The sequence below is a fragment of the Oenanthe melanoleuca genome, chromosome 5 (assembly GCF_029582105.1).
Source record: "Oenanthe melanoleuca isolate GR-GAL-2019-014 chromosome 5, OMel1.0, whole genome shotgun sequence".
Taxonomy (NCBI): domain Eukaryota; kingdom Metazoa; phylum Chordata; class Aves; order Passeriformes; family Muscicapidae; genus Oenanthe; species Oenanthe melanoleuca.
In genome coordinates, this window is record NC_079339.1 from 8159997 (window position 1) to 8186410 (window position 26414).

At 49.6% G+C, this 26414-nt stretch overlaps 4 protein-coding genes across 5 annotated transcripts in view; all 4 read left to right on the plus strand.

Annotated features, from left to right (window-relative positions):
- The window catches only part of LOC130253432 (mas-related G-protein coupled receptor member H-like), a 67936-nt gene that overhangs the window by 22500 nt on the left and 19022 nt on the right, over positions 1 to 26414 (plus strand). The gene's annotated exons all lie outside the window — the stretch shown is intronic.
- On the plus strand, positions 1833 to 6118 carry LOC130253478 (mas-related G-protein coupled receptor member H-like). Of its 2 annotated transcripts, XM_056492067.1 has the most exons (3): positions 1833 to 2290; positions 4051 to 4162; positions 4408 to 6118. In XM_056492067.1, the coding sequence occupies exon 3, from the start codon at positions 4518 to 4520 to the stop codon at positions 5382 to 5384; it is 867 nt and encodes a 288-aa protein (XP_056348042.1). In that variant the 5' UTR covers positions 1833 to 2290; positions 4051 to 4162; positions 4408 to 4517; the 3' UTR covers positions 5385 to 6118. The 2 variants fall into 2 exon arrangements, with proteins under 2 accessions (XP_056348042.1, XP_056348041.1); XM_056492066.1 differs by lacking the exon at positions 1833 to 2290 and having other exon boundaries at positions 3944 to 4162.
- On the plus strand, positions 9588 to 12461 carry LOC130253451 (mas-related G-protein coupled receptor member H-like). The gene is made up of 2 exons (XM_056492031.1): positions 9588 to 9792; positions 10034 to 12461. The coding sequence occupies exon 2, from the start codon at positions 10155 to 10157 to the stop codon at positions 11076 to 11078; it is 924 nt and encodes a 307-aa protein (XP_056348006.1). The 5' UTR covers positions 9588 to 9792; positions 10034 to 10154; the 3' UTR covers positions 11079 to 12461.
- LOC130253460 (mas-related G-protein coupled receptor member H-like) lies at positions 20413 to 22486 on the plus strand. Its single transcript, XM_056492049.1, has one exon. The coding sequence runs from the start codon at positions 20513 to 20515 to the stop codon at positions 21431 to 21433; it is 921 nt and encodes a 306-aa protein (XP_056348024.1). The 5' UTR covers positions 20413 to 20512; the 3' UTR covers positions 21434 to 22486.

Here is a 26414-nt window from a genome sequence, read left to right on the forward strand (position 1 = left end):
CCCCATCCACTCTGGCAACCACTGCCTGGGGCCACATCCCACTGCCTGCCCAGAGTCCACTCATGGTGGTGAGCACCATGTCCCCATCTCCCATCTCACCTACCAAGGGAGTTGATCTTTGTGAGACTGATGCCCCCAATGTGGCCATAAACAATGTGACACTGCTCATCTGCCTCTGTCGCTTCTGCATTCTGCAGGAATGCTGCTGTCATCTGGTTCCTTGGGTTCCACTCCAGAGGGACTCCATGAAATCCATCACTGCCTTACATCCTTCCTCTGGCCATCCTCACCTTCTTCTCCCTCATCATCATGCCCCCGTTTCACTCTGCTCTTCCTACTGGAGGGTTTGTCCTGCTCTCCCATCATCATCCCAGCAGATATAAGCTTCTTTTTCCTCCTTGCCATGATGTTCTACAGTGTACTGCTGATGGCCACAGCATTGAGAGGTGCAAGTCCATCCTCTGCCAATGTTTGTCACAGCAGGCAGTGATGGCCAGAGCACCACAACCTCCCAAGGCAAGTGTCCTTGAATGGATGCCCTGGTGGCACAGGCACATCTGCTTCTGCTGAGTGATTTCAGCTCAGTTTTCAGCTGCTGCTGCAGGCAACACTGAAAAAAGGAGCAGCAGCTGTCATATGGGGTTCTAAAGAGGTCTTTATTCTTCTTCCACAAAGGGGTCCAGGGACAAAGACTGACCAAATAGGTCTGTGGTAGCAGGGTTTATATGAGGAAAGCAGGGGGCAGGGTAGGGCAACAGGAACAATGATCTGAGGATTCAAGGCTGGAATAAAGGCAGACGGCCAATAAGGTACAAAGTAACTACAAACAACCAAACAGCATTGTGGGAAAGATTTTGTCTCTACCATAACCACAGAGGACCTGGCCAATGGGTTACCTTTTCAGGGGAGCACAATAAGCTCCTTGTCTTCAACGCTTTCCCTCTAGGGAAGACCCATGGCCTCCGTTGGACCCTGTGCCTCCATAACTCCCCTTTATTTACTAAAATAGCTCTTCCCACAGATTTTTATAAACAATGAACTGAACAAGGGAACATGAGTAAAATGATAAAAATGATAAATAAAATTAACAAAATGTCCTAAGTGAAAGCAGGTGCCCGTCCCTTTAATCACCAACCTTCAGAGAGTTCCCCCAGCCAGTCTTTATTTTTCTGCCCTTTAATGTCCTTCACCTGATCTTTAAAAAACTGCATGCTCTTGTGGATAGACTCACTGTTTGATGTTAACTTGAGGCAGCACAGTCCCTCAAACTCCAGGCAGCCATGACCATGAGGGAGGAGCAGCCTCCCACATCTTCGTCCTGGGATTCTTCCAAGTACTTACTGACTTGTGGGAGGACCCTGAGCCTTCGGTAAAGATGGTCAGAGCTTTGAGAGGTGTTTTACTTTGAATGAACTTGGGGACCATATTGAAATTTGAAGTAAATAATTTATGGTGAGGGAGGGAAGTTGGAGAATGGGACACTCTTCTGGAAAGAAGTGTTTCTAATTAGGTGGAAATGAGGAGGCATTCACGGATGTTATAAACAGGTAGTATGGTGATTGGCTCTCACAAATGTTGAATGAATATTTTGTGTGTTACCATATTAAAAGAAGAGTTTTCCTAATGTGAGTGCTGTGTCCATGTTGAATGCTGTAATGCTGATCTCTGACCATGGTGTGGAGCTGAAGCCACAAGGACTGCACAAGCTCCAGGAAGGCAGGATGAAGGAGGAGCTGTGTCAGAGGAGTGGAATATGTTTGAATGTGGGGCTTGGCTTACAGGGGGTTGGCTTAGCAAGAGTATATAAGGCGTGTTCCTGGTGTGGGCAGTGTGCCTGTGGCTGTGCCTCTGTCTGTGGTGAGCACCCACAGCTGTTACTTTTACATTATTAACTCCCTTGGTGTAGTTTAATAATTTTTTTTTTAAATTTTGAGAAGTGTGGCATTGTTTCTCACAACAAGGGAAAAGACCACTTGCTTTGTAGGGAAAAAAAAAAGAAGATCAGGAACCCAAAGGCTGTGAAATTCTGATGGATCCAAAGTTGTGAAATCCCTTCTGAAGTCCCTGTGCCCTCACCGTGCCTTGGGAAACAACAGTGGGAGACTGCACAGAGAGACCCAGCAGGATGGGAATGGGGAGCTCCTGGTGATCTGGGCACTTTCTCCTTCTTCATGTTCCTGACCTGGGAGGAGCTGCTTTAGGACATGGATCCCAAAGGAGCAAGAGCTACCAGGAAGCTCCGCTGATCTGCACAGAGCCCCTTTGCCTGCTGCTGCCCCACAGTGAACAGGTCAGTGCAATGTTTTCCTTCCTCCCTCTCCCACCTCCCTCTCCTCCAGCAGCTTCTCTGTTCCTGCCACCCTCTCCTGGGGACCACAGTGCCCTCCCCAGGTCTCAGGTCCCAGCTCCTCTGCCCTGTGCCTCCCATCAGTATCCTGGCATTGAAATTGGCTGAAATAAACTTTCTAACACAATGAGAAGCATTTGGAAGCAGGAATTCTTTAACTGCACAGGACACACAGAAGGATCTCTTCTTGATCTGTGTGTGTGGTGAGACTTTACAACAGGGGTTTTATCCATTATAACCACACATAGATGTTAAAAAGTTTTTATCTAACGCATAAACATCATATTTGTAGACTTTATTTTCATGTGTCCGTCTCCTACTGGAAGTATTTTTATGATGCTGGAGGATCATTCAGAGGGGTCTCTGGTGGTCGTATTCACTGAGTGCTGTGATATTAAATGTGACCCTGCCTTGAACTTTTCTTTTGGCCATGTGCTCTTGCTTCTTGTAACAGAACTTGCCCCAAAACCACTCGAGTCCTCCTTATCTGTTTCTGCACTGGCTCCAGCCACATTTATCATCCTGTGAGCACATTGGAGCTGGGCTGTTCTCCTCCCTCCGGGGTTCTAGCACCCTATGGCCAGGAGGAGCAGAGACACTGCTGGGGTCCCAGGTGGAGCTGGGAGCAGTGGGGCTGTCAGGGGCAAACAAACAGCCCTGGGTGGGTTCTGGGGTGTCAGAGCAGGGTGGAGGGGTCAGGAGAGGGTCAGAAGGGATTTTGAGGGGTCTGGATGCTGGCAAACCCAGAGGAAAGCAAAGCCTGACAGGCCATGGTCAGACTGGGGCAGCGGCTGCCCTCTTGGAAGCCTGTGGGATGAGATGGGATAGGATTAGGATAGGATGTAGGATATAGGATATAGGATATAGGATATAGGATGTTGGATGGTATAGGGATAGGGATAGGGATAGGGATAGGGATAGGGATAGGGACATAGGGATAGGGATAGGGATGGGGATGGGGATGGGGATGGGGATGGGGGTGGGGGTGGGGGTGGGGGTGGGGGTGGGGGTGGGGGTGGGGTGGGGTAGGGTAGGGTAGGGATGGGATGGGATGGGATGGGATGGGATGGGATGGGATGGGATGGGATAGGATAGGATAGGATAGGATAGGATAGGATAGGATAGGATAGGATAGGATAGGATAGGATAGGATAGGATAGGATAGGATGGGGAGCAGCCCAGTTTTGCTTCTTTTGGGCTCAGGGGAGGCTTGGCAATGATCCCAGAGTTCTTTGGGAAATGGGAGTTACTTGTGCAAGCAGACAGCTGCCTCACCAGCACTGCCAGCACTGCCAGCACTGCAATGCCACCAGCACTACCAGCATCCCTCTGCTGCTGGAGGGACAATGACCCCTCAGGGAAGAGAAATGAGGAATGACAGAAACCTGTCAGGAGAGGGAAGACAGTTTGAGAATGGGACATTCTGCAGGGAAGGAATATTTCCCATCAGGATGAAATGAGGATATATTTTCAAAATATTTCATTTAGAGCTTTTGACAAAAGTCACTTCCTCTAGCAGAAAAGCCCAGATAAATACCTCTGAGGAAGTGAAACTCTGACGTAGCCCAAGATGCAATTTCCGACTCCCCCGTAGCGTCACCAAGACTTTTGGAAATAACAGGGAGACAGGGCCCAGAGAGAGGCAGCAGGACCTGAATGGGGAGCTCCTGGTAATCTGGGCACTTTCTCCTTCTCCATGTTAGTGACCTGGGAAGATCCACTTTAGGATATTGATCCCAAAGGAGCAAGAGCTACCAGGAAGCACCACTGATCTGCACAGACCCTCTGTGCCTGCATCTTCCCCACAGTGAACAGGTCATTGCAATGTTTTCTTTCTCCCCTACCCCACCTTCCTCTCCTCCAGCAGCTCCTCTGTTCCTGCCACCCTCTCCTGTTTACCGCTATGCTCTCCCCAGGTGCTTCCTGCTCTCCCTAAGCTTTCCTTCTGCCCTTCCTGCTGAACAGCCCAGCCCTCCCATGTCCCTCTCTGAACCCACAAGTTCCACTGTTGTTCTCCCCTACACATCTCACTTATCTCCACTAAATCCTTCCTGCTGCAGGGAGCTGCTGAGGAGCCGCATGGTCCATCCCTGGATTCTCCAAGCACTGACTCCCATCATCTCAGACCACAGCCAGGGGCCACATCCCACTGCCTGCCCAGTGTCCATCCATGGAGGTGACCACCGTGTCCCCATCTCCTGCCTCATTCACTGAAGGGGACAATCTCTGTGACAGAGATGTCACCAGTGTGGCCATGCACAGTGTGACACTGCTCATCTGCCTCTGTGGGCTGGCTGGGAATGGGGCTGTCCTTTGGCTCCTCAGCCTGAAAATCCGTAACTCTGGCATCTTTAACCTGGCTTTTGCCGACTTCCTCTTCCTTGTCTTCACGGTGCCCTCCATCCTTCTCTTCCTAGTGGAGGACATATCCTGCTCTATTATTATGCCCCTGACGTACATGAGCTTCCTTTTCCAGCTCTCAATGGTCTCCTTCTACTGGGCATTGTTCCAACTGGCATTCCTCAATTTCAGGAAGGACATGACCTTCCTCTTTGAGCTCTGCTGCCATTGCTGTCACCTTCCCGAGCGCCTGTGGTGGGTGGTGGACAGTGTCCAAGACTGGGCCTTCTTTGCACTCTTCACTGTCATTCCCATGGTGACATCCCTGTGCCCATCACACGAGCAGGAACAGTGCAGGGCAGCTCTCATCTCCATGTTCACAGTCATCCTGCTCCTCTTTGTTGTCCCCATGGTCATTTCCCGCACAATCGACATCATCAGGGCCATGCGAGGCTCCAAAAAGCAGCAACCCAAGAGGAGAGACATCATCTTCCTCATTGTGGTATTTGCTCTTCTCATCAACCTCTGCAATTTCCTGCAGCAGCTCGGGTACATGCCTGTTTCCTCCCAGGTTGTTTTCCTGCTCACCTGCATCCACAGCAGCATCAAACCCTTTATCTATTTCTTGGCAGGGCACTGTTGGAGTCCCTGCTCCATCTGGTCCCTCAGGGACTCCCTCCAGGGAGTCTTTGAGTAGCAGAAACAAAAATCTTCCCAGAGAAATGATGCCCCCACGGACATGGGGCTCTGAGCTTGTTAATCCCTTCCACCGCTCTGATTGAGACAGGGAATTGAGAAGTAAGGAATAGTTCATCAAAAACCAAGACAATGAGGAATGCCTGACATTTACTATGCTTGCAAAAATCGGGAGGAGAGGCAAACAGGTTTGTGATAAACAGAGCCAGAACTTGCAAACAGGGTGAAGGGTGCAAGGCTACCAGTGATAAGTGATAAATCCAAAACCCTTAACCAGCAAGAGCTAATCTCAAGGCCTGGAATATGCCAAGAAGGTTAAGATGCATACTCTGGAGACAAAGCTGAAAAGTTCAAGTGCGATGAAGGGTTTGGAAGCCTTCGTCTGAGACCCCCGATGACCTCTGCATTGGGGAGGCACAAGCACAAAAGGACTTTTGTTTCGTTTTAATACGAAGCGTGGGTAGGCAGGACGAGGTGGGGCTAGGACATGAATATGTATTGGTTATATTGTGTAATCCTAAATTTTAGGGAGTAAATAGAGCAGTAGTTTGAAGTTTCGGTGTGCAGGCTTTGGGAGGAATTATCCCTGTGCACCTCAGTGCTGAATAAATGCACACCTACTTTAGAACTCTCATTTCTCACGAGTTACAGAGACTTTTCTGCGTATCATGCTGAAGGATCTCAGCGCAAGTTTTTTGAGTCACTTGATTAATAAATATCCACACCCTCCCTGTGCTGGTGTATTCCTATGGGAGAAAGGAGCAGGGGCATTGCCAGGGGCAATGTGGGAGGGATGCTTTGCCATAGAGCACATTGGAGCATGGCTTTCCTCCTCCCTGCTGTGCCCTCATGGCTCCAGGCAGTGCAGCGGGGCTCAGTGCTGTTCCCCACCTCTATTCCCCATGGAATGACCCTCATTGCCTCGGCCCCAGGGAATGAACTCCATTCCATTTTGATACCCAGAAGAGTTTAATGGTGTTTGCCTGCAAAGAATGTGTCACGTTAAGGCCTGGGGACACACCCAGCAGAGGTTGGTGGAAACTTCCCAAATGCTTGTGGGGCTGGTGCCTCTGAATGGCTCTCAGTGGCTGGAGAGGGGTTGGGATCACATGGAGCCTCCTTCGCCTTCTGTCCAGCAGAGCCAGCCCTGCATTCCCAGCTGATGGGAAGAGACACCAGGTAGGGCTGCAGAGCTGGGCAGGGACGGCAACATTCCCATGTACTTCCAGTGGGAATTTGTCTCATTCTATAATTCCTGTAATAAATCCTTCTGTGTAAAGTGCAGGGTCAAAGGTGACCCCCACTGAACCCTTGTGCCTGTGACCAAAAAGAGCTTTCAGCATGGAAATTCACATCACCAGATGCTTGGACCATTTAATGGCACAGAAATTAGGGGGTTATGCTGCTGTTCTGCATAATGGGGCCATTCTCTGTTTCGCCAGCATCAAAGGCCAAGGAAGGCCTTGACCACCTCCATCCTGAACCTGGTCACCCTCAGGAGGAGCTCAACAGGGTCTCTGCACAGAGCTTCAGCCAAAATCCATCTTCGTCATTTTGTTATTACCTGTATACCAGATTTGTGTTTATTTTTTTGGTTTGTTTCTAGTGTGATAACTCTGTTCTCAGAATTCGTTGATTAAACAACATCCAGGCTTTGCCCTGGTGAACAGTGTCCAAATTGGCTCATTTCCTTATTTTATCCCATTCTAAATATTCTGTATTGTCTGTCAGGAGGGCAGGTCCCTGTCTCATACCAGAGCTCTCCCTAAGGCACATGCCTGCAATAGTTGGGATGATGTTAACAGTGCCAAGATCTCCTCATTCCTCCTGGGAGCAGCCTTAGCAGCAACCGCATTTCTTACCCAGGGGGAAGTTGTCCCTTCTTTTCTCACTGCCCTAAATCCAGGGCAAACAAGGTGGCATTGCTTCTGGAAAGGAATGGAAGGGTGAAAGCCGTGGGTGCTGATTCAGGCTTTGGAGACACAAGACACACATTAGATTAAACATTGAGAAAGCGTTTATTAAAAGACTTGTTAGTAATTTGCAGAAGAGAGACTTTGGCATCGGAGAGGATTTTTTCTTCCTGTCTCCTGTTTTCCTGTCCAATGGAAAGCAGAAACTTTCCACAGTACAACACCTTGCTGAGGAAAAACCAACTCAGCCAGTGAGTGTCTCCCTCTCCTTGTTTGAAAGACAGGTATCTGCCAGGAAAATCAAGGCCTTCCCTTCAAATAGAGAAAAGAAACTCTCTCCCTCTGAATTAGTGTAATATTGAAATTAAAGTATTCTCAGCAAAGATATAGAGAAAGTAGCAACAGTTTTTTTCTAGTACACATAACAAGGCAAACAAAAACAACAACTATGGAATTAACAACAGACAGAACAGGAATCCAGTTCCAGTCCTCTCAGCCTCAGGCACTTTCCCCTTTGGTGCAGTCACAGCTGGCAGTGAGCGCTGGCAGACTCCTGATGGGCAGGTGCCATGATCCCTGAGGCTGCAAAGACACTGGGGTGATGGTGGCTGTGTCCCAGGTGGAAAGGGATGGAGGAGAGGCTTTGCTCATGAACCCTCGGGCAGTGTCAGTGCCAGTGCTCCAACAGGACACTTAGAAATAGAAATCTGAAGCAGGAGAGCATCCCAAAGAGGGCAGTGGTGCAGAGTCAAGTAGCAGAAGAAGAGGCAGATCCTGGTGTTTGGGTGGTGCTGATAGCAGCTGGGACCTTTCTCCTCCAAAGCCAAGAGTGAACAACAGTGAGAAACTGGCCCCCACCCTCCTTTTCCTGCTTCTAATATCGTGGTGTTCCCCCCCCCGTCCCACCCCAAGAGAGAAAGTCCCAAAAAAACAGGAGGTTCACCCACACATTTCCCCCCACTGCCTTCACCATCACTGCATCTTAGCATATCCATGGGAAAAAATCAACAGCCAAGACAAAAGAAAAGAAAACAAAACCCCAAGAGCAGCTCTCTTGGCTACAACACCTTAGAAAGTTGCAGGTTTCATCTGAGTAATTTTCTACACTCCCCTGGCAGTCAGACAGCAGCCTACAGTGAATTCCAAGGAATTCCTGGAAAGCTGAGGTGATTCCTACCCAACCTTACATGCCTCAGTGATCTGGGATGCTCCTGCTGGAAACTGGCACGTGTGGTGGCCCTAGGACCAGAACTGTCACCTCTCTTCCCTGCTGACACCGTGTTTCTGTCCCCAACTATGGAATCTCACATCCCCTCACCAGGCCAATCCTTGCAAGTGCCAACACTTCATGATCCATGAGCTAAAGGGGCTTCAGGAGAGTTGGAGAGGGACTTTGCACAAGGGCATGGAGTGACAGGACAAGGAGGAATGGCTTCCCTCTGAGAGAGGGTGGGTTCAGATGGGATATTGGGAAGAAATCCTTCCCTGTCAGGGTGCTGAGGCACTGGCACAGGTTGCCCAGACAGGCTGTGGCTGCCCCATCCCTGGAAGTGACAAGGCCAGTTAGGATTGCAACCAGGCATAGTGGAAGGTATCCCTGCTGGCAAAGGGACAGTATGGGATCAGGTGAAAACAACCATAAATGCTCCCAGGACTGAGGAGAAGCAGGAGCTCTGCTGAAGGACTAGAAGGGGGTTCACAGCACTCAGGTTTTTAATAACTTTCATTGCCTCAGTAAGGGGATTGGCAGTAATTAGGGTGGGCTCTAAGTGCTGATAACTGGGCTGCAAGGAGCTGATTGCTGTCCTTCTCTTGGGCTGTATGAGCCTGCATTGGAATGATAGAAATGGGATTCCTTGGGCCAGGGGTGCTCCCATTAGCCCAGGGGAGGTTTTGGCAATGATTCTGGAGCTCTTCCCAGAATGGGAGTTGTTTCTGACAAGCAGTCAGATACTTCAACAGTGCTGTCAGCACCACCAGCATCCCTCTGCTGCCGGAGAGACAATGACCCCTCAGGGAAGTGAAACAAGGAATGCTAGAAACCTGTCAGGTGAGGGAGGGCAGTTGGAGAATTGGACATTGTCCAGGGAAGAATTGTTTCTAATCAGAAAGACTGAGGAGCCATTCTTCATGAGGACCTTTAGACAAAAGGTCTTTGGCAAAAAAAAAAAAAAAAAAAAAAAAAAAAAAAAAAAAAAAATCAAGATAACAAACTCTGAAGGGAGTGGAGTTCTGACGTAGCCAAAGTTGTAAAACCACTTCCGACTGCCCTGTGGCCCCACCGAGTCTTGGGGAGCAACAGCAGTTCAGGGCACGGAGAAGACACAGCAGGACAGGAATGGGGAGCTCCTGCTGATCTGGGCACTTTCTCCTTCTTCATGTTACTGACCTGGGAGGATCCACTTTAGGATATGGATACCAAGCAAAAAAGAGGTACCAGGAAGTGCCGCTGATCTGCACAGACCCCCTTTGCCTGCTGCTGCCCCACAGTGAAAGGTCAGTGGAATGTTTTCCTTCCTCCCTCCCCCACCTTCCTCTCCTCCAGCAGCTGCTCTGTTCCTGCCACCCTCTCCTGGTGACTGCAGTGCCCTCCCCAAATTCCCTCTCCTCTGCCCTATGCTTTCTGTCTGTATCCCCTGCTGAACAGCCCAACCATTTCCCTCTCCCACCCCATCATTTCCTCCACCCTCCTTCCCTGCACATCTCACTCCTCTCCACTGAATCCTTCCCACTGCAGGGAGCTGCAGAGGAGCTGCAGAGGAGCTGCATGGTCCATTCCTGGATTCTTTAAGCACTGACTCCCACCCACTCTGACCACAGCCAGGGACCACATCCCACTGCCTGCACAGAGTCCATCCATGGAGGTGACCACCTTGTCCCCATCTCCTGCCTCACCCACAAAAGAGGATGATATCTGTGAGAGAGATGTCACTGAGGTGGCCATACACAGTGTGACACTGCTCATCTGCCTCTGTGGGCTGGCTGGGAACGGGGCTGTGCTCTGGCTCCTCAGCCCAAAAAAGCTTAACTATGGCATATTTGACCTCGCTGTCGCCGACTTCCTCTTCCTGGTCTTTGCAATCCCCTCGGCCCTCCTCTTCCTGGTGGAGGACATGTCCTGCTCTCCTATCGTGCCCTTGATGTATGTGAGCTTCCTTTTCCAGCTGTCAGTGTTCTCCTACTACTGGGGGCTGTTCTTGCTGACAGCCTTCAGCTTAGGAAAGGACATGACCTTACTCTGCAAGCTCTGTTGTAGCTGCTGGAAACTTCACTACCGCCTGAGGTTGTTGGTGTGGGGCACCCAATACTGGGCCTTCTTCTCTCTCTTCACTGTCATTCCAGCGCTGACATCCCTGTGCCCATCACACGAGCAGGAGCACTGCCAAACAGCTCTCGTCTCCATGTATATCGTCATCCTGCTCCTCTTTGCTGCACCCGTGGTTACTTCAAGTGCAATTGACATCATCAAGGCCAAGCGTGGCTCCCAGCAGCAGCAACCTGAGACACGAGACATCGTTATCACCCTCATTGTGCTCTTCACGCTCCTTCTCAGCATCTGCAATTTCCTGCAGCAGCTCGGTTACATCCCTATGTCCTCCCAGGTTTTTTTCATGCTCACCTGCATCCACAGCACCATCAAACCCTTCATATATTTCTTGGCAGGGAACTGCTCGAGTCCCTGCTATGTGGGGTCCCTACGGCTCTCCCTTCAGAGGGTCTTTGAGGAGAAGAAAGAAAAAACTGCCTGCAGTGATGATGCCAAAACAGAGACAGTGATCTAACCCTGTTGGTCCCTTCCAATGCTCAGCACAGGTTTCGTTGAGACACCTGATTAATAGATATCCGCAGCATCACCCTCCCTGTGCTGGTGTACTCCTGCAGGAGAAGGGAGCAGGGGCATTGCCAGGGGCAATGTGGGAGGGATGCTTTGCCATAGAGCACATTGGAACATGGCTTTCCTCCTCCCCACTGTGGCCACATGGCTTCAGGCAGTGCAGCTGGGCTCAGTGCTGTTCCCCAGCTCTATTCCCCATGGAATGACCCTCATTGCATAAGCCTCCATTTCCCTTTGGAACACAGATGAGTTTTGTGGTGTTTTGAGGGATCTTTTGCCTGCAGGGAATGTAAGACCTTAAGGCCTGGGGACACACCCAGCACAGGTTGGCGGTTATTTCCCAAATCCCTGTGGGGCTGGTGCCTCTCAATGGCAGGAGAGGTGTTGAGATCACACGGAGTCTCCTTCCCCTTCTCTGCAGAAGAGCAAGCCCTGCATTCGCAGCTGATGGGAAGAGACACCAGGTAGGGCTGCAGAGATGGGCAGGGACAGCAACATTCCCTTGTACTTTCAGTGGGAATTTGTCTCATCCTATAATTCTAGTATTAAATTCTTCTGACTAAAGTGCCGGGTTAAAGGTGATTTCCACTGAACCTTTGTGCCTGTGCCAAAAAGAGCTTTCAGCATGGAAATTCACATCACCAGATGCTTGGACACTTAATTGCACAGAAATAAGGGATTTATGCTGCTGTTCTGAAGAATATTGCCATCCTCTGGTTCCCCAACCTCGAAGTCCACTGAAGCCTTTGACCAGCTCCATTCTGAAGCTGGCCACCTTCAAGAGGAACTGAACAGTGACTGTGCACAGCACCTTCAGCCAAAATTCATCTTGTACTGATCTTTGTCATTTGTTATCACCCATACATCAAATTTGTATTTATGTCTTTTGTTTGACTACAGAATGTAACTCTGAACCCAAAATTTGTGGAATAAACAACATCTGAGTTTTGCTATAGAGCCTATCCTTGTGGATAATGTCGAAAAATGGCTCAATTCTCATTTTCCCACATATTATAGCTTTTAATGACCTATGGAGCTCCCTTATCTGAAAAAAACAGACATGATGAGGTTTTATCCCAATGAGAGGGCACTGATTAAGTTGAAAGAGAAGAGTCTGACCTAATGTCCTATGCTGGTTTACGATGCCAGTATCCCCAGTCATCTGTTCTCTTTATGCTGGATACTATTTGCTCTCACACCCTGGAGAACTTCACTGGAGTGGACTCACATCACCTCACACTCACCAGCTGCTGCTGTTGGATATTAATGCCAATGGAGCAAGAGATGCCAGGAAGCGCCTGGACCCCTTTCTCTTCTATTGCCCCACAGTGAACAGCTCAGTGGAATGTTTTCCTTCCTTCCTCCCCCACCTCCCTCTCCTCTAGAAACAGCTGTTCTGTTCCTGCCACCCTCTCCTGGTGATCGCAGTGACCTCCCCAGGTGCTCCCTCCACTGCCCAGTGCTTCCCCTCTGCATTTCATCCTGAACATCCCAATTCTCCTATTTCCCTCTCCCACCCCATCATTTCCATCATCCTCCTCCCCTGCACTTCTCCCCACTGAATCCTTCCCACTGCAGGGAGTGTCTGAGGAGCCCCATGGTCCATCCCTGACCCATCTCCAACCCCTGACTCCCATCACCTCTTACCACAGCCAGGGGCCACATCCCACTGCCTGCCCAGTGTCCATCCATGCAGGTGACCACCATGTCCCCGTCTCCTGCCTCACCCACTGAAGGGGACGATCTCTGTGAGACAGATGTCACCAACGTGGCCATGCACAGTGTGACACTGCGCATCTGCCTCTGTGGACTCTGTGTTCTGTGGGAACGCAGCTGTCATTTGGGTCCTTGGGTTCCACACCCAGAAGAACACCATGAAACCCATCACTGCCTACATCCTTTACCTGGCCATATCCTTGTCCACTCATCCCACGGTTCCACTGGGTTGGGTTCCTTACCTGCAAAAGGATAATCCTTTGCTGTTAATGGAATCCCCACCAGGCACGTGAAGAGTGGATCACTGAGATCTTCCATGGCCTAGCATAAGCTGTCCTTTTGAAGTGTCTTCACCAGGATTATCCAAATATTCTGTTTAGGTTGAGGGACGATCATCCAGGTGTGATTGGTAGGGCAAAAAGTATCCAGAGCATTGCGAGGACGATAGTGGAGTTGATGTCTTTCCTTTTTGCTGGGAATGGGTCATCTGTTGAGGTAAAGACAGACATTATTAGATCTTTGGGGTAAGGGAAACGAATCATTTCTTTCTTCTTCCTGTAACTTATGTGATGCCATTTCTTGCCTCCCCTTTTCTTGAAATAAAACATAAAAGGCAGGGTTGTGTGTGGTAGGTTGTGTAGGCAGGATCAAGGGAGGACAGGGACAGGCATGGGAAGGTAAGTATAACAAAGGTAAGTGTAGGAGTATTTGGGGTATAACTGGGGATAGAAGCAGTGGCTAGGGAGTGCATAGCCTGTCGTTTCCAGTCTTGTTTTAGAAGAAGTGTTTGTTTTGGAGGTAAGTGTTGTTGGAGATTGGGTGACGAGATGTTCTGGTCTTGACAGGAGCCGTGTTAGGCAGCATTTCTGTCTCCAGGGAGCTTGTCTCTCTCTGGTCTTTCAGTCCTGTAGTGTTGGGCTTGGGAGTATTTTTGTTAGTTTCGGTGGGGGCAGGGTTATTGGCCCTGAATATAGTTGAATGAATTTCCCTGCGAACCATCTTGGGCCAGATGGGGCTGACACACAGGCACACCCCCTTCCCCAGGAAAACAGTGGAAAAGGTTCTGCTATTTTTTGGGTCTCCTGGTCTTTGATCAGCACCAGCGGCTTCTCATCGAGCTTGACTTGGGCCAAACTTCAGCAGTGCCAGAGTACAGGGGAGGTCAGCTCAGGGAAAGAGCAATTTAGGAAGTTTATCACACACAGAGACTTACAGAGTCTCTCAATGGAAGACATGGTCTCTGTCCCTCCCCACTGCTGATCAAGGACCCACTTGATGGTGCCATGGGTCCTTTCCACAATGGATTGCCCTGTGGGATTGTGAGGAATGCCTGTGTTGTGCTTAACTACCCACTGGTTGAAAAAATATCCTAATTTGCACGAGGTATAAGCAGGCCCATGGTCTGTTTTTATTTCTTCAGGGACTCCCACAGTGGCAAACGCCAGGAGAAGATGCTTGATGGTATGTGCAACATCTTCTCCTGCATGGGACAAAGCAAATACTGTGCTGGAACACGTATCCACTGAGATATAAATGTATTTCATTCTCCCAAAAGCTGGGAAGTGACTTGCATCAGTCTGCCAGATTTGGCAGTTGTTCAGGTCTCTGGGGTTGACCCCAGAGCCTAGGGATGGCATTTGGTACAACTGAGAATTTGTGCAAGTGGCCATGATAGCACTAGCCTGGTCTTGAGATAGATGGAACATGCGCATGAGTGTTGGGACATTCTGATGGAAGATAGTGTGGGACATCTTCACCTGGGCAAAGGTGTCCAGACCATTTGCTGACTCAGCCATCAGGGCAAGTGCACCCACCCTTCATTTCTCCACTGCAACAGCACCCAGGAGGTCGGTGTCTGACCTCACATGCGTTTTGTGAAACGGATGCTTCCTGTGGGAGATGAGGTGAATTAATTCAGAAAGCATCCTAAACAGATTTGGTTTAGAGACCTCTTCTAAACGTGAGTGTTCTGCCCTCATAGCCATCCCAACAACATATGTAGAAATGTTGACCACATTTATAGGTTCTCGAAACTTCTCAAAAGCCCTGAAAACAGCTGCTAATTCTGCAAGTTGCGGTGATCCTTCCACTACTTGGACATCAGCCTCTCACCACTGCATCCTGGCATCCTTCCAAGTCATTACTGACTTTTGGGAGTCCACTGAGCTTTCGGTAAAGATGGTCAGATCTTTGAGAGGTGCTTTCCTTTGAATAAATTTGGGGACCAGATTGAAATTTGAAGTAAATAATTTGTGGCTTGGGCAGCAGGTTGAAATTTGGCCAGGGTAGTTATCCAGGGTGAGCTGAAGGTTCTCATGGGATTGCAGCAAATGCTCCAAATCTCCAATTGTTGCCAATGGTAAATGAATTCATGTGAACTCACACCCTGCAAGAGAGTGGAGGTGAGCTCTGGCTTTCCTTATTAATTTAGATAGTGACTCTTGAGAGGTGCTTATGGTTTTAGTTAGTTGGTTGGTGGTGTGGGAACACCCATTCAAGGATAATTAGAGGATCTTTTGAGTGGGTGTCCCATTGGAAGATAAGGCCATGAAAGTGAGAGGCCTTGTCAACTTAAAAGGGCAGGTGGGCATATAGCGATGGGCTTGCCATGAGGACATGGCCTCCTGGACCTTGACAATGGACTCTCGTGCTTCAGGCATGAGGGTGTGTGGTGAATCCAGGTCCTTGCTGCCACGGAGGAGATTGAAGAGCAGCGTGAGGTCCTGCATCATTATCCCCAGCAGTGGACAAACCCAAGTGATGAAGCTGCAGAGTTGATAGAGATCTCACAGTGTCCTGGGATCATACTTCATGCTGAGCTGCTGGGGCATAACAGTCCACTCACAGATCTGAAGTTCAAGGTAGGTCAATGGCTTGTATGCTGGATTTTGTCCTCTTGGATTTTGAAACCTGCCTCTTCAATGGCCTTAATAGTTTTATTTTAATGTCACATCCAGGTAAGTAGGATTTGGAGCACAGACCAAGATGTTGTCCATATAGTGGAATGTGATCGCCTCAGGGAACAGGTTCCTGACCACTGAAAAGATGTGTGCAACGAACCACTGGCATATGGTCAGGGAATTCTTCATGCCCTGTGGGAGGACTAGCCAGTGGTATTGTTTTAGAGAGGCCTGTCTGTTAGGGGCAGGGACTGAAAAAGCAAACCTGCAGGAGGCAACCTGCAGATGGAGGACAATATTGAAAACGCAATCCTTGATATTGATGACTGCTCGTTTCCAGTCCTGAGGCAATATGGATGGTGAGAGCAGGCCAGGCTGCAGGGGACCCATGTCCTCAATGGCCTCATTGATTTTTCCAAGGTCATGGAGGAGCCTCCTCCTGTGCTTGCCTGGCTTTTTCAAGACAAAGACAGAGGAGTTCTAAGGGTTATTGGTCTCAACTATGTGGCCCATGGAAAGTTGCTCCCGTTCAAGGGCTTCTAAGGTGCACAATTTTTGATTGGAAATGGGCCACTGGTCGTCCCACAATGGATGGTCTTGTTTCCAGGTGAGTCAAGGGATGATGGGTGTGGTGCACCCTACAGTGGCCCCAATTAAAAATCCTGCTTGGAATCTTGATTGAAGTCCCCCATTGGGACAAAAGCTCCATTCCCCATAAGGTGATTGGGGTCCTCACCCCACATGGCCAAATGGGACAGATTAAATAGTGGATTAGTACACATGAGAGAGACAAGGATTTTGTCCCCAGTATACACAGTTTGAACTTCAGATATAACCTGGATTACGTTTGGTCCATTAATTCTGTCCCCAATAATTAAAATGTCCCAGGAGCATCCTGTGGCCCATACTTTCCCACTGGTATTCTGTGGATGCAATCTTCTATGAGGTTTTTGATGGATAAATTGCTTACCGGCTGGCGCTGGGTTCCCACCTGAACTGATCTCTATGCTGCATCTGGGTGATATGTGGTGGGATCTTCAGAGCTGTTAGAGCTGGCATGTAGTTCTCCTTCTGCTGTGCAATGGTGGGCAGAGCAGGGCAAAACAGGCTCTGATTTAGTGTCGTCATATGGGCCCATTCTACATTCCGCCTGGAATTTCCTGGGCTCTGCTGGTAAGGCCGTCGCCGTTTAGGCCACGAATGGTGCTTTGGATGGTCACGAAAAGGTGTTAGCCAGGGACAGCTTCAAAAAAATATCCACAGTTAAAACATTTTTGGTCTTCTCTTACAGACACTAGTGCAAAGGCTCCCGCCACCCCATTGGCAATTGCTTTTCCAACTGCCTGTGCTACAGTATTTCCAGTGGTGGAGTGTTTGGTGCAGGCTTCTACCATCTGCTTAATGGTTGGGCCTGAGTCGGGGGACAGGGACTGCAAGATTGCCTTGTATTGATTGTTTGCATAGGCTATGGCAATTTTTGTTAAAACTTTCCGCCAAGATTCAAATTTTCAATTTGTCGCTCTAAGGCAATCTTTAAATGATCTCTGAAATTAATAAATGACTAATCAATCTCTTCGTTGATGTTAGCAAAACTTCTAGTGGGAATGAAAAACTTTTCAGGCTTTCATTTGTTGCAGCGCTCAGTGATGGCCAGAGCACTGTGACCTCCCTGGACAAGCGTCCTTGAACGGACATCGTGGTGGCACAGGCACATCTGCTGCCACTGAGTGATTTCAACTCAGTTCTGAGCTGCTGCTGCTGCAGCAGAGAAGAAACGGACAGGAGCCTTTGTATGGGACCCCACAAAGATCTTTATTCCTTGCAAAAAGGGACCCAGGGACAGAGACTGACCAAAAAAGGTCTGTTGGAGCAGGATTTATATGGAGAAAGCAGGGGGTGGGGTAGAGTACCAGGGCAAATGATCTGAAGATCCAGGGGTGGGAAAAAGGGAGAGGGCCAATGGGGTACAAAGTATCTACATACAACTGAGCAGCATTGTGGGAGAGGTTTTCTCTTTACCGTAACCACATAGGGGTCCACCTGAGAGTGACTGCTTCAGGGGAAAGCTAAGATTGTTGTCTTTAGGACTTTAGCCATGGTCTCCGTTAGGCCCTGTGCCTCCACAACTTTTGCTGCTTTTTCTGCCTTTTCCAGGAGCTTTTCCATGGGTGGTGGTGAGTGCTATGCTGTGGGCCCTTTCTATCACTTTCATCGCTGCCATTTCTGCAATGGCTTCCGTGTGCTAGTCATAGGAACGCAAGCCCTGCCAGGGACCTCTCATCTCCCCGTACACCCTCAACTTCCTCGTCTTCACTCCTTCCATCATCATTTCCAGCCCAATCCACTTCAATTCATTTCAAGGGCAGCTCCCAGCAGCACCAATTCAAGAGGCTTGAATCATTGTCTTCCTCGCTGTGCTCCTCACTCTCCCCATCAGTCTCTGGAATTTCCTGCAGCAGTTTGGCTACACCACTGTGTCCCCCCAGGTTGTTCTCCTGTATGCCTGCATGCACAGCAGCATCAACCCCTTCATCTACTTCTCAGAAACAAAGTGCTGGAGGCTCTGCTCCATGGAGTTCCTCGAGGACTGCCTCTAGAGGATCCTTGAGGAGCCAGAGGAAAACACTGCCGGCAGGAATGTTGCCACCATGGACACAATGGCCTGAGCCTGTTGAAATCTTCAACTACACCAATGTAGGACCATGGGGCAGTAGCGTAGGGTTTCCTTGAGCCATGGAATTAATAAATATCCAGAGGATCACCCTCCCACATGTGTTCCTGCAGGAGAAGGGAGCAGGGACAGTGCCAAGGGCCATGTGGAAGGGATGCTCTGCAGAGAGCACATTGGCGAGTGGCTTTCCTCCTCCCTCTCAGGTCCTAGAGCACTGTTCCCCTAAATGGATCCTTCCTAACACAGCTGTGATCTCAAAATTCCCCTGGCACCTGGTTCCTGCATTCTACTGTGGCCCAATATCAATAAACAGCATTGTGAACCCTGAGCTTCCTTTGCCCCCTCTGCCAGCACTTTCCAGCTTACTCTGGCTCCTGCTGCCAGCCAGGAATGTGGTTGGAGGAAGGGGACACACCCAAGACTTGTGCTACCTGGAGCAACCACGATCCCGAGTGCCCAGAGCTGGACTGGCACCAGCACAGCCAGCAGGGACAGGATGGACAAGATGGCCAAGGGCTCAGCATTCCCACCTGGCTGCTCCCAGAGTGTCACAGCAGACATCTGCCTGAAGACCTTCAATTTTTAATTTTGTAAGCCAGGTGCAGAAGACTCTCTGCCTTCAGAAATTCTTACTCTTCTCTGCCTTCAGCTGCTCCCTCAGCGGGCTTGGATGGTGCAGCAGCAAGGACAGGAGGAGGCTGCGGTCCTCAGCACAGCCACCCCCAACCAGGAGCAGGGTGACATCTGTGTTTGTCACCACAGGCTCCAAGGGGCATCATCCGCTGCTCTGTGGCTACCCTGAGGTCACCAGCCCCACCACATCCCACACCTTTCCTTCAGCCCCACCACATACCACATACCACACAATACCACGAGTCCCACCACATCCCACACCTTCCACCACATCTTCCCACCAGCTCCATCATGTCACACACCTCCCACACCAACCTGCCATCCCACTCCTCCTCTCAGCTCACCCACCTCCCGTCCTTCCCATCCCTTCCAGCCTCGTGCCTGAGGCTCCAGTCCCTCCCCATGAGCTGCTCACCCCAGGATGCCTCATCAAGCCATGAGGGAGTGTTTCTCTTGGAGATGCTCCTCCCAAGCTTCATCCCTGGTGTCCAGACCCCCAACCTCCTCTGCAGAGAAACAAGAGGCAGTAGATGGATAGGTCCACTGGCATTTCTTTGGCTGGGGAAGCATGGAAATGCCAGGAGGAACAGAAACACTGCTGGGGGTCCCGTGTGGTCGTCCACAGGGGAAGGCTGCCTGGGGAGAATTTCTAGAGGATGTCAGAGAGGGGCAGGATGCCTTAGGATTTTAGTCTTCATATTTTTCAAATCCTGTACTGCACTAGTGCATAGATCTAAACTGCATCTAGTACCAAGTACTGGTGTTTACCAAGTCAAGCATTAGGCAGCAGGACACTCAGAAGGATCTCTCCTTATTTCTGTGTGTGCCATGAGACTTTACAACATGGTTTTTATCCATTATAATGTATGTATAAGCATAGATAGATATGAAAAGGTTTTTCTTATCTAGTCAAAAATACACCATTTTCCTAGAACTAATTTCCATGCATCCTTACAGGGACTGTTTTTATGGTCCTGGATGATCATTCAGGTGGTTGTATCCATTGAACACTATATATCAAGGGTGACATTGCCTTGAACATTTCCTTTGGCCACGTGCTCTTGCTTCTTGTTACAGAACTCGCCCAAAAATATTCTATGCTTCCTTATCACTTTCTACACTGGTTCCAGCTATGTTTATCATCCAGTCTCCACATCTTTACGTCCTTTTATCATTTTGTCCAGTTAGTCTTTAAGCAGTTTCAGTGGAGTTGAAAATGGTTATTCTCTTTTATTTATCAATCCCAAGCCACCCACCCCAACTGTACCACCTCCCTCTCCCACCCCACTATTTCCACCACCCTCCTCGCCTGCACATCTCACTTTGCTTCACTGAGTCCTTTTCGCTGCAGGGAGCTGTTGAGCAGCTGTATAGTCCATCCCTGGACTCTCCAACCACTGACCCCCATCCACTCTGACCACAACCGAGAGCCACATCCCACTGCCTGCCCACTGTCCATCCATGGAGGTGAGCACTGTGTCCCCAACTCCTGCCTCACCCACTGAAGGGGATGATCTCTGTGAGATAGATTTCAGCAGTATGGCCATACACAGTGTGACACTGCTCATCTGCGTCTGTGGGCTGGCTGGGAACGGGGCTGTGCTCTGGCTCCTCAGCCTGAAAATCCGTAATTCCGGCATCTTTGACCTGGCTTTTGCCGACTTCCTCTTCCTTCTCTTCACGGTCCCCTCCACCTTGCTCTTCCTGATGGAGGATGTGTTCTGCTCTGCTATCATGCCCCTGGGGTACTTGAGCTTCCTTTTTCAGCTGTCAATGGTCTCCTACTACTGGGCACTGTTCCAACTGGCATTCCTCAACTTCAGGAAGTACATGATCTTCCTCTTCCAGCTCTGCTGCCACTGTGACTTTCCCGAGCGCCTGTGGTGGGTGCTGGAAAGTGTCCAATACTGGGCCTTTTTCTCTCTCTTCATCGTCATTCCCGGGGTGACTTCCCTGTGCCCATCAAAAAAGCAGGAGCAGTGCCGGGCAGTACTCATCTCCATTTATGCCATCATCCTGCTCCTCTTTGCTGCACCCGTGGTCATTTCCTGCACAATCGACATCATCAAAGTCAAGCGTGGCTCCCAGCAGAAGCAACCTGAGACACGAGACATCGTTATCTTCATCACTGTGCTCTTCACTCTCCTCCTCGGCCTCTGCAATTTCCTGCAGCAGCTTGGTTACATGCCTGTGCCCATCCAGGTGGTTTTCCTGTTCACCTGCATCCACAGCAGCATCAAACCCTTCATCTACTTCTTGGCAGGGAAGTGCTGGAGCTCCTGCTCCATGGAGTCCCTCCAGCACTCCCTCCAGAGCGTCTTTGAGGAGAAGAAAGAAACAACTGCTGGCAGAAATGATGCTTTCATGGACACGGGGGTCTGAGCCTGTTGATCACTTCTACTGCTGTGCTGAAGAACCTTGATACAGGTTTCCTTTAAGTCACCTGATTAATAAATACCCACAGCATCACCCTCCCTGTTTGTACTCCTGCAGGAGAAGGGAGCAGGGGCATTGCCAGGGGCAATGTGGGAGGGATGCTTGGCCATAGAGCACATTGGAGCATGGCTTTCCTCCTCCCTGCCATGCCCACATGGCTCCAGGCAGTGCAGCTGGGCTCAGTGCTGTTCCCCAGCTCTATTCCCCATGGAATGACCCTCATTGCCTCGGCCCCAGGGAATGAACTCCATCTCCTTTGGCTACCCAGATGAGTTTCATGGTGTTTTGAGGGATCTCTTGCCTGCAAAGAATGTGATACCTTAAGGCCTGGGGACACAACCAGGACAGGGCTGTGATTTCCCAAATCCCTGTGGGGCTGGTGCCTGTGGATGGCAGGACAGGGGTTGGGATCAAACGGAGCCTCTTTCCACTTCTGTCCTGCACATCTGGACATCCTGCATTCCCAGGTGATGAAAAGGGATACTAGGTAGGGCTGCAGAGCTTGGGAGGGACAGAAACATTCCCTTGTACTTTTTGTGGAATTTGTCTTATTCAATAATTCTACTATTAAAGTCTTCTGAGTAAAATGCCGGGTAAAAGGTGACCTCCACTGAACCCCTGTGCCTGTGACCAGAAAGAGCTTTCAGCATGGAAATTCACATCACCAGATGTTTTGACCATTTAATTGCACAGAAATTTGGGGTTTATCCTGCTGTTCTGCAGAATGAGGCCATCCTCTGTTTCTCCAGCATCAAAGTCTGATGAAGCCATTGACCACCTCCATCCTCAAGCTGGTCACCCTCAGGAGGAGCTGAACACAGACTCAGCACAAAGCTTCAGCCAAAATCCATCTCTGTCATTTTGTCATTACCCGTTTCTCAGATTTGTATTTATTTTTCTGGTTTGTTTCCAGTGTGATAATTCTGTCCTCAGAATTTGTTGATTAAACAACATCCAGGCTTCTCTGCAGAGCTTGTCCCTGGTGAACAGTGACCAAAATGGCTCATTTCCTTTTTTTATCCCATTCTAAAAATTCTGACTTGCTGTCAGGAGGGCAGGTTCCTTTCTCATACCACAGCTCTTCCTAAGGCACGTGCCTGCAATGGTTGGGATGATGTTAGCAGTGCCAAGATCTCCTCATTCCTCCTGGGAGAGACCTGGGAACTAGCTACATCTCTTACCCAGGAGGAAGTTGTCCCTCCTTTTCCCACTGCCTTAAATGCAGGGGAAACCAAGGTGGCACTGCTTCTGGAAAGGAAAGGAAGAGTGAAAATCATGGGTGCTGAGTCAGGTTTGGAGACACAAGGCACACACAAGACTAAACATTGAGAAAGCATTTATTAAAAGAGTGGTTAGTAATTAGCAGGAGACTTTGACATCGGAGAGGGTTTTTTCTTCCTGTCTCCTGTTTTCCTATCCAATGGAAAGCAGAAACTTTCCACAGTACAACACCTTGTTGAGGAAAAAACAACTCAGCCAGGCAGTGTCTCCCTCTTCTTGTTTGAAAGGCAGGTATCTGCCAGGGAAAAGCAGGGCCTTCCCTTGAAATGGAGAATATAAACCCTCCCCCTCTGAATTACGCTGATTTTGAAATTAAGGTATTCTTGGAAAAGATATAGGGATAGGAATAACAGTTTTTTACTAGTATATATAACAAGGCAAACAAAACAACAGCAATTATGGAATTAACAACAGACAGAACAGGAATCCAGTTTCAGTCCTCTCGGCCATAGGCACTTTGCCCTTTGGTGCAGTCACAGCTGGCAGTGAGCACTGGCAGGCTCCTGATGGGCGGGTGCCATGATCCCTGAGGCTGCAGGGGCACTGGGGTGATGGTGGCTGTGTCCCAGGTGGGAAGGGATGGAGTAGAGGTTTGCCCATGAACCCTGGGGCAGTGTCGGTCCCAGTGCTCCAACAGGACACTTAGAAATAGAAACCTGAAGCAGGAGAGCATCCCAACGAGGGCAGTGGTGCAGAGTCAAGTAGTGGAAGAAGAGACAGATCCTGGTCTTCAGGTGGTGCTGATAGCAGCTGGGACCTTTCTCGTCCAAAGCCAAGAGTGAACGACAGCCAGCAACTGCCCCCCACCCTCCTTTTCCTACTTCTAGTATCGTGGTGTTCCCCCCTGGTCCTTCCCAAAGAGACAAAACCCCAAGAAAATAACACATTTCTCCCCACTGCCTCCAAGAGGTCTTAGCCATCAGTGATTCTTAGCATATCCACAGGAAAAATCCCCAGCGAAGACGAAAGAAAAGAAAACAAAAACCCAAGAGCAGCTCTCTTGGCTGCAGCCCTTAAAAAGTTGCAGGTTTCACCTGAATCATCTTCTACACTGCCCTGGCAGTCAGACAGCAGCCTACAGTGAATTCCGAGGAATTCCTGGAAAGCTGAGGTGACATGATTCCTACCCAGCCTTACATGCCTCAGGGATCTGGGATGCTCCTGCTGGAGACTGGCGCATGTGGTGACCCTGAGACTAGAACTGTCAATTCTCTTCCCTGCTGATACCGTGTTTCTGTCCCTAGTTATGGAATCTCGCATCCCCTCACCAGGACAATCCTTGCAACTGCAAACACTTAATTTTCCATGAGCTAAAGGGGCTTAAGGAGAGTTGGAGAGGGACTTTGCACAAGAGCATGGAGTGACAGGAGAAGGAGGAATGGCTTCCCCCTGAGAGAGGGTGGGTTCAGATTGGATATTGGGAAGGAATTTTTCCCTGTGAGAGTGCTGAGGCCCTGGCACAGGTTGTCCAGAGAGGCTGTGGCTGCCCCATCCCTGACAGTGACCAGACCAGGTTGGATAGGGTTTGGAGCAACCTGGCATAATAGGAGGTGTCACTGCTGGCAAAGGGACAGTATGGGATCAGGTAGAAAATACCACAAATGTTGCCTGGACTGAGGAGGAGCAGGAGCTCTGCTGAAGGGCTGGAAGGGAGTTCACAGCACTCTGGTCTCTAATACCTTTCAATGCATTATCAAAGGGATTGGCAGTAATTAGGGTGGGCTCTTAGTGCTGATAACTGGGCTGCAAGCAGCTGATTGCTGTCATTCCTTGGGCCCTGTGAGCCTGCACTGAAATGATAGAAATGGGTGTCCGGGGGCCAGGGGTGCTCCATGAGCCCAGGGGAGGTTTTGGCAATGATTCTGGAGCTCTTCCCAGAATGGGAGTTGTGTCTGACAGGCACTCAGACGCTTCAACAGTGCTACCAGCATCACCAGCATCCCTCTGCTGCTGGACGGACAATGACCCCCTAGGGAAGAGAAATGAGGAATGGTAGAAACCTGTCACGTGGGGGTAGGAAATTGGAGAATGGGACACTCTTCTGGAAAGAAGTGTTTCCAGTTAGGTGGAAATGAGGAGACATTCACAGATGTTATAAACAGGTAGTATGGTGATTGGCTCTCACAAATGTTGAATATTATGTGTGTTATCATGTTAAAAGAAGCTCTGTTCAGATGTGGAGTTTTCCTAATGTGAGTGCTGTGTCCATGTTGAATGCTGTAATGCTGATCTCTGACCATGGTGTGGAGCTGAAGCCACAAGGGCTGCACAAGCTCCAGGAAGGCAGGATGAAGGAGGAGCTGTGTCAGAGGAGTGGAATATGTTTGAATGTGGGGCTTGGCTTACCAGGGGGTTGGCTTAGCAAGAGTATATAAGGCGTGTTCCTGGTGTGGGCAGTGTGCCTGTGGCTGTGCCTCTGGCTGTGGGTGAGCACCCAGAGGTGTTCCTTTTACCATTTTTTGTCCCTTGTTGTAGTTTAATAAACTTTTTGAAATTTTAGAAGTGCAGAGGCATTTCTCACAACAAAGGAAAAGACCACTTGCTTTGTAGGGAAAACAAATAAAGATCAATACCCCCGAGACTGTGAAATTCTGATGCATCCAAAGTTGTGAAACCCCTTCTGATGGCCCTGTGACTGCAGCAGCTTTCGGAAAAAACAACAACAGTGGAAAAGGGCACAGAGAGACCCAGAAGGATGGGAATGGGGAGCTCCTTCTCCATGTTACTGACCTGGGAGGAGCTGCTTTAGGACATGGATCCCAAAGGAGCAAGAGGTATCAGGAAGCACTGCTGATCTGCACAGACCCCCTTTGCCTGCTGCTGCCCCACAGTGAACAAGTCAGTGGAATGTTTTCCTTCCTCCATCTCCCACCTTCCTCTCCACCAGCAGCTGCTCTGTTCCTGCCACCTTCTCCTGGTGACCACAATGCCCTCCCCAGGTCCCCCCTGTGCCCCATGCCCTGTGTTTCCCATCTGTATCCTGACATTGAAATTGGCTGAAAAAATGTTTCTAACACAATGGGAAGCATTTGGAAGCAGGAATTCTTTACCGGGACAGGACATACAGAATGATCTCTCCTTGATCTGTGTGTGGTGAGACTTTACAACAGGGGTTTTATCCATTATAACCACACACAGATGATAAAAAGTTCTTATATAACACATAAACATGATTTTCCTAGAGTTTATTTTCATGTTTCAGACTCCTACTGGACGTACTACTATGATCCTGGAGGATCATTCAGAAGGGTCTCTGGTGGTCGTACTCACTGAGTGCTGTGATATTAAAGGTGACCCTGCCTTGAACTTTTCCTTTGGCCATGTGCTCCTGCTTCTTGTAGCAGAACTTGTTACAGAAACCTCTGTTGGCCTCCCTATGTGTTTCTGCTCTGGCTCCAGCCACATTTATCATCCTGTGAGCACACTGGAGCTGGGCTTTCCTCCTCCCTCCTGGCTCCTAGCACCCTATGGCCAGGAGGAGCAGAGACACTGCTGGGGTCACAGCTGGAGCTGGGAGCAGTGGGGCTGTCAGGGGAAAACCAGCAGCCCTGGGTGGGTTCTGGGGTGTCAGAGCAGGGTGGAGGGGTCAGGAGAAGGTCAGAAGGTGTGGAAGGGGTCTGGATTCCAGCAAACCCAGAGGAAAGCC